The 7,834-nt window shown below is 50.9% G+C and overlaps 1 protein-coding gene across 5 annotated transcripts; it reads left to right on the forward strand.

The window, feature by feature from the left end:
• The first annotated feature begins 265 nt into the window (after positions 1-265).
• On the forward strand, positions 266-7,596 carry Adrb3 (adrenoceptor beta 3). Of its 5 annotated transcripts, none has more exons than XR_005871182.1 (6): positions 266-2,111; positions 2,314-2,415; positions 2,840-2,904; positions 3,181-3,329; positions 6,752-6,819; positions 6,992-7,596. XR_005871182.1 is itself a non-coding variant. In XM_040731898.1 (5 exons), the coding sequence occupies exons 1-4, from the start codon at positions 1,238-1,240 to the stop codon at positions 3,283-3,285; spliced, it is 1,146 nt and encodes a 381-aa protein (XP_040587832.1). In that variant the 5' UTR covers positions 266-1,237; the 3' UTR covers positions 3,286-3,329; positions 6,752-7,596. The 5 variants fall into 5 exon arrangements, 3 of the variants coding, with proteins under 3 accessions (XP_040587832.1, XP_012966217.2, XP_040587831.1); XR_005871183.1 differs by having other exon boundaries at positions 7,361-7,596; XM_040731898.1 differs by having other exon boundaries at positions 6,752-7,596.
• Positions 7,597-7,834: the final 238 nt, after the last annotated feature.

Raw genomic sequence — 7,834 nt, forward strand, 5'->3', positions numbered from 1 at the left:
GGGGTCACGACCCACAAGTTGAGAGCACTAGACAAACTTTAGCCTCAAACCTGCTTCTCTCTCCTTTTCCCTCTCTCTCCTCCTCTCTCCTCTTCTCTCTTTTCCCTCTCTCTCTCTCCTCCTCTCTTACCTCTCTCTCTCCTCCTCTCTCTTTTCCCTCTCTCTCTCCTCCTCTCTCTTTTCCCTCTCTCTCTCCTCCTCTTTTTTCCCTCTCTCTCTCCTCTCTCTCCTCCTCTCTCTTTTCCCTCTCTCTCTCCTCTCTCTCCTCCTCTCTCTTTTCCCTCTCTCTCCCTCTCTCTTATTCAGTGCTGATCCTCAGGCATGCTAAGTATGTGTTCTACCCATGAGCTACACCCCGAGTCCCCATTCTTCATTTTTGGTGTGTCTTTATTACTCCAGAATTTGAATGGGGCCTATCTAGAACTTTTCTAGGAGAAATGTGGGTGGGAGGAGCAGTGCAGGAGGGAAATGGAGACCAGGAGCCCTCAACATCCCAAGCTACACGATGCCAGGTCAAATGAATGACTCTTGAGACAGGGTGATGTCCCAGTAACTGGAAAAAAAAAAGAGTGGAGGGGATCAAAGGGTGAGCAAAATTGAAGACAGGAAAAGGGACAGACCTCGTCCACTGGGAGAGATAAGGACATCGGCCATATTGCTTCACAGATGAGACCTTAGAGTTGGGAGTGGTGGCACACAGGGTTGTAATCCCAGCACTGGAGAGGTTGAGGCAGAACGATCTGGGGATCCAGACCATTCTGAACAACACAGGAGATCCTATCTCAAACAATAAAATACCTTAGGGATGGCATCGGAGAAGAAGAGGGGCTACCTTGAATGGTTTTGCTGTCTCGGGAGAGGGTCACCTTCCTTGTTGGGCAAAGGGTAGGGTGGGAGGCTCTCCCTTCCTTTGCAGGGTTGCTGCGGGCCATGCCAGGAAAGAGCTGCTGAGCTCCAGGAAACCGGTGCTGAGGGAGTGCCATGGCAGATGTCCCTCTCTACCCTCCAGTTCCCTCCAGAGGCCTCTCCTCTCCTGACTATTGGATGCTGTGCCTTTAAAAGCAGCCACTCCTCCTGGGATCTAGGGTGTGGGGGTTGAGATGGAGGGAAGCTGACAGACTTACCCCAGCAACTAGGGAAGATGGCCCAGGCTGGAGGAGTCGTCCTGGAGTCCTACTGTCCCCTACCCTGAGCCAGGGGGTCAGGGGGAACTTTCCCACCCCAAGCGCGACACGAGATGGCTCCGTGGCCCCACAAGAACAGTTCTCTGGCTTTGTGGTCAGATGCCCCCACGTTGGACCCCAGTGCAGCCAACACGAGTGGGTTGCCAGGAGTGCCATGGGCAGCGGCATTGGCTGGGACATTGTTGGCGCTGGCCACAGTGGGAGGCAATCTGCTGGTAATCGTATCCATAGCCCGCACGCCGAGACTCCAGACCATAACCAACGTGTTCGTGACTTCGCTGGCCACAGCTGACTTGGTAGTGGGACTCCTCGTAATGCCGCCGGGGGCCACATTGGCACTGACTGGCCATTGGCCCTTGGGAGCAACTGGATGTGAGCTGTGGACGTCGGTGGACGTGCTCTGTGTAACCGCCAGCATCGAGACCCTGTGCGCCCTGGCTGTGGACCGATATCTGGCTGTCACCAACCCTCTGCGTTACGGCACTCTGGTTACCAAGCGCCGAGCCCGGGCGGCGGTGGTCCTGGTGTGGATTGTGTCCGCCGCGGTGTCCTTTGCGCCCATAATGAGCCAGTGGTGGCGCGTAGGGGCGGACGCCGAGGCTCAGGAGTGCCATTCAGATCCGCGCTGCTGTTCCTTTGCCTCCAACATGCCCTACGCGCTGCTCTCCTCCTCCGTCTCCTTCTACCTTCCGCTGCTGGTGATGCTCTTCGTCTACGCTCGAGTGTTCATCGTGGCTAAGCGGCAACGGCGTTTGCTGCGCCGGGAACTGGGCCGCTTCCCACCCGAGGAGTCTCCGCAGACTCTGTCGCGCTCTCCGTCCCCTGTCACAGGCGGGACAAGCGCAGCTCCGGATGGAGTGCCCTCCTTAGGCCGGCGGCCAGCGCGGCTCCTGCCGCTCCGGGAACACCGCGCCCTGCGCACCTTAGGTCTCATTATGGGCATCTTCACTCTGTGCTGGCTGCCATTCTTTCTGGCTAACGTGTTGCGCGCCCTCGCGGGGCCCTCTTTAGTACCCAGCGGCTTTTTCATTGCCCTCAACTGGCTGGGCTATGCCAACTCCGCCTTCAACCCGCTCATCTACTGCCGCAGCCCGGACTTCCGTGACGCTTTCCGCCGTCTTCTCTACAGCTGCGGTGGCCGCGGACGGGAGGAGCCACGCGCTGTCACCTTCCCAGCCAGTCCCGCGGGAGCCACCTCAGCCGAGTCCAGGCAGAGCCCGCCACTCAACAGGTAGGGGACTCAGGCACAGAAGCCGGAGCTCCGGGTGGGGACACTCTCTGCCTCTACTTTTGAGTTTGGGGGTTGAGGCGGGGGGGGTAGAGTGGAGGGGTGGACAGGGCCTTTTGCCTAGAGAGGACAGAAAGAGAGCAGGACCTAAAATGCAATCTAGGGTCCTTCCCTTTCTTGGATCCAGTCCCTGGGGCTGAGGCAAAGGGGAGGGCTGGTCGCTCACCCTAGGATCAGGTGAGCCAGCCCCACAAGCAATTGCTGCTCTGCCATCGGGTTTCTGACCTCCCTGGTCGCCTCTAGTTTGGGTTTTCTAGTTCCTTTCTTTAGCCACCCAGATTCCAGCAATCTCTACACCTGGCTGGGACTACCACAGATAGTAGCGGAGTTCCCAACCCCTCGACCTCAGTCCCAGTTTCTCCCAAAGGTTTGACTATGAAAGTGAGCAGCGATTTCCCACATGAAGGACCACCAAGATCCAGCAAGGAACCTGTGAGTTGACATCTGAGCTGCACCCCTCCCTCAGAGACAGGGTTGGAGCTATAGGGTGGGATTTGAGGGGGGTGGGGAGTACTGGATGGTCCCTTTGGAAAGTATAATAATGCTTCTCAGGGCTCCTCAGTCACTGCCCCCTCCCCTCCGGTGCTTGGTCCCTCCGCCTTGGCCAGTTACCGCCCCCCCCCCAATATTATCTCCATTTTGCAGGACTTTTGGAGAGTATTTTTGTTCGTTTATTCATTTGTTTTATCTTGTTTGCTTTTTTGCCAGAAAAACAAGAAACGACTCCGTGGATGCCGGACTTTAGTAAAACCCCTAATTTCCACTCAGAGTGGGTCCCGCCCCACCTCCGCGGCTGAGAACCTCCACTCTTAGAGCCTGCTGACTAGACTGCAGACGTGAAGGGGAACTCTTACCAAGTGGGTTTCACCGTTTTCTAAGACCCACCTTGAACTTCACCACTACCTCAGCAGTTGGGGTGTCAGGCCTCCTGTGCCCAGCTGCCCTTCGAGCAGCCCTATGACTCTGGAGGGACGCCCATCGCCCTGCTTCTGTGTGTGCTGCGTGCTGAGGGCAAAGAAAGCAGCCTACCTACCTCCCTTCTTTCTGCTTTCCTGACCCCAATAAGCGGCTGTGATTCTCTAGGCTCTGGGTCTCTGGTTAGTTTGAGGGCAAGAAGCCAGGAAAAAAAACAATAGAGTTTGAGGTTTTGTCCCTGGCTCCTCGCCATGGCTCTGTAAGCACCGTCTTAGAGCATCGCTCCCATCCCGCACCAAACAGCTCTGATCTACCTCACTGTCGGGTCATCAAGGTTTGGGGGAATTCCAGGGTTCATAAGAAGGTGAGCCATTGGAATGGGTCCCTTTTCCATTTAAAATCAAATTAATAAATACTACCGAATGTCGTTTGTCCTTTGCTCTCTTCTCTTTCCATTTGTTTTCTTTTCATAACCCACTTGCTGGCTTCCCTGCTCAGAGATGCCTTTTGACAGGGGCAATAAATTAGGAATAATCCTTGCCCCTCTCTTCCTAATCCTCCTCAGACAGAACCAAAAAGTCTGTCTGTGTAAACGGGACTGTCGAGTCTTTGCTTCTCCTTCCTCCAAACCCTTTCTGAAACTTCTGGGAGCTCGTCATGCATGACTCATCTGTCTTACTAGGGGAGGGGGCTAGCTGTGTCCAGGACCAGGAATCTTCCATACCATAAATTAATGTGGGTTAATACGGTCTCGTTGACATCAGCAGACACTCTGGATCTGTGTGTGTGTGTGTGTGTGTGTGTGTGTGTGTGTGTGTATCTAGAAGTACAGGGCACTGGTTTAACAAGGGGCAACAGGCCCTATGTTATATAAATAGATTCATGTATGTGTTTCTGTACCCTCTAGAATTATTATTCTAGAGGATAATAATTTCTTATTATCAGAACTGGAGTCACAACTGTCTGCTCATACTATTTTTCCTCATTTCGGTCTTTATAACTCTTATCTGACATGTTTCTCATGGGGGAAAAATCTATGGAAATCACTGGAGTATTGTGCAGGCTCCCCTTTAACTCCACGAGCAAAGACCATGAGCAGGCTGACTTTCAGGACAGCCAGTTAATCAGCAAATGTTTAGCATGCCTGTGGCATAGCGGGCCTTGCATTGGCTGGGTTTGGGGGCTCTAGAGATACAAAACCTCACATTGCCCACGAGATAAGCTACATGCATTTCCACATATGGGTGTTCCCTGTGAACTGGACCTCGTCTGTGCAGCTCCCTTTTCTCCTAGAGCGCAGGTTTTATTTCTCAGGATGTTTGCATACCAGAGATGACTTTCTCCTTCCCAACTCAACACAGTATGAGATCTCTGGTGTCTGAATGCAGACGGTTTCTTGGCAGGGTTTCTGCTTTTGAACTATGGCCCTTAGTAAGGAAGTCTTGGTTGAGCCCGGGGATCAGAGGGCCTCTTCTCTACATCTCTGGATATTTTCCCAGCATCTCTGAGAAAAGTTGCCCAGGCCTCTAGGAGAGGGTAACTTTGGGGTAGAGGGTCTTTGGTTTATAGAATTGTCCTTGAAGAGTGTCCAGGAGCTCATACTGCTTGTCTCGCTGGACACATATGCATGTGCCGACTGTTAGCCTCCTTTGGAGTGTTTAGGCTTGAGCTAGGCTGTGGATTCCGTCTGCAGATTGTCACCAGTGGGTCTGACAGCTGAAGAGACAGCCTTTCTAGTCCCTTCTCCAGCCAGGTGTCAAGCTGAAGGAGATTTACATTCTTGAATGGGAGGCAAACTGCTTTTGCAAGCACGAAGCCCAGGCGCTTGAACAGGGGAAGACAAACAGCTACGCTATGAGCCTAAAGATGTGAAGACTTGCAGACCAGTGAGAAATGGAGAGTTCTAGAAGCCCTGACCTCCAAGAGTCTGGGGGTAGGAGAGAGTGTGGGACTGAAATGACAAAGAAAAGGGGGTTGAGTTGAACAGGAGAGCTCTTGGGCGAAACTGCAAAGGAGAAAGCTGAATTGGAGAAAGAAGGGTGTGGTTAATAAACTTTTCTGGAACTCTTCCCGTGGTAGATTCTTCTAGGCAGTGATGGGTAAGTGTAGACTGTGGGTCTCATGGGCAGTTACTAGACTAATTCCATACTGACTTCATTCCTCAAACCTGTGGAATAGAGACCACTCCCCCGCCCACCCATTCATGCCAAAGAAAGTAAACACTTGTAAGAGGAAGAGAGAGGGTCTAACTCTGCAGCCAAGGCTGCTATAGAACGCATGGTCTTCTATCCCAGCGACCCTAATCCAGAGATTTGAGGTGTGCACCACCATGTCCTGTATTAGGATGGCATTCAATCAAGCCTTTTTAAACCATAGCCTTGTTACACAGACACAAGAAGTGTTAGGCGCCCCCTGGTGGCAATATGATATACAACAGGAGTGAAAAGTTCGGCTGTCTAGTTATAAATTTTCAAAGCTGAAAATCTCCTGTAAAAAACTTAGTCCAACTAGGTGTAGTGACTGACACACCTGAAATCTCAGCACTCTGAATGATCTCCAATTCCAGGCATTGGTTGCACAGCAAGAAAACATCTCAAAACAGAAAAGAAATAATTTAGCTCAATCATTTGATTTAAAAAAAATGAATAAAGAACCTACATTCTTTCTCGTACAAGGGATGTAGCTCTGTGACTCGATTGCTTACCTAGCTTGCCTGACACCCCCGGTTTGAGTCCCAGCACCACAAAAACTGTACATGGTGATGCATATCTGTAATCCCAGCACCGAGGAGGTGGAGGCAGGAGGACCGGGAGTTCAAAGTCATCTTCTGATATAGAGTGAGTTGGAGACAAGCCTAGGATACCTAAAACCCTGTCTCAAATATATATATATATATATATATATATATATATATATATATATATATATATTAGAGTAGTGAGCAGAGTAACCAAAATTTCTTCAGCTAAGCAAGCTTCAGAGCCAGAAAGACAGACACAGAGAGAGAGACAGAGAGAGAGAGAGAGAGAGAGAAGTGCACTTTACATGCTATGCTAACAAATCACAAAAAAAAAGTTCCACAGGAATCACATTGTATCTGAGGTTGATCCTACTCGGTGTTTGTTCTCTCTCTCCCCCCTCTCTTTCTCCCTCCCACTCTCTTCTTTCTCTATTTCTCCTCTCTCTCATCTGAGCTGACAATGCTCCTAGCAAGAGTCATAGACCATCTGATGAAATCCCCAATATCAGACACGGGAAGCCCTCTTTTGAATCGTTGGGTAGGGCTAATAGGGTCTCAAAACATACAGTCTATTGCTACTGCCTTTGGTTATCCTGTTTTAATTACTGTTCTATTGCTGTGCAGAAACACCTTGACCAAGGCAACGTATAAAAGGAAGCAGCTAATTGGGAGCTTGCCTACAGTTTCAGCGGGTGAGTCTGTGGTCATCATCCTTTGAAAACACCACCCATGTATGTGATGTGTTTTGTCCCTTTTCAACCACCTGCCACCCCTGCCCCCCCACCCCCGCCCTCCTTCATCCCCCTCCTATTCCCACTGGACTGTCTTCAGCAACTCTCCCTTTTACTTCTCCTTCTTTTATAGTTTGTTTGTTGGATTTAGTGACTCATGGAGTATAAATGAGTTCTTTGCAAGAGCATGGGTGGGAGATTATTACATGGGCAAATTATCAGTGGCCACATCACTGAAGAAAATCACCCCTCCATGGCCCCAGCATCAGCTCCTGCCTGCAGTTACTCAAGACAGAAAACAAGCGTGGTCTCCCTGCTTCTCTTTCAAGTGACCCTTCCTCTCAGGGTTCAAGTCTGAGTCTCACACTGGGCTGCAATCTCACAACCACACCGGGAGAGCGAGGAGGGCGGGGAGCTGCTCTTCCGGGGGGGGGGATGCCTATCTCTCTGATGAGGGCTAAACGTACACAGCTGATGGACATCCCTGTTTGAACTTCCTCAGGACTCCCTCAGCACTGGGGCTAGAGAGGTGCCTCAGCAGTTGCTGCCTTGCAGAGGACCCAGGTTCAATCCCCAGTACTCACATGGTGGCGGTAGTTCACAACCATTCACACGTCGAGTTCTAGGGGTCTGGTGCTTTCTTCTGGACTCTGTGGGTACCAGGCACACACATGGTACACACAGACACATGCATGCAAAACACTCACACACAAAAATAAATAAATAAATAAAGCGAAATTTGTTGTTGTTTGTTTGTTTTTAGAGACAGGCTTCTCTGTAGTTTTGGAGCCTGTCCTAGAAATTGTTCTATGGACAGGCTAGCCTTGACCTCACAGAGATCCACCTGCCCCTGCCTCCAAAATGCTGGGATTAAAGGTGTGTGCCACCACCACCCAGCCTAATTTTTAAATTTTAATTTAAGTGCATTGGTGTGAAGGTATCAGATCCCCTAGAACTGGAGTTACAGACTGCTGCA

This window comes from Mesocricetus auratus, unplaced genomic scaffold (genome assembly GCF_017639785.1).
Source record: "Mesocricetus auratus isolate SY011 unplaced genomic scaffold, BCM_Maur_2.0 Super-Scaffold_100026, whole genome shotgun sequence".
NCBI classification, from domain to species: domain Eukaryota; kingdom Metazoa; phylum Chordata; class Mammalia; order Rodentia; family Cricetidae; genus Mesocricetus; species Mesocricetus auratus.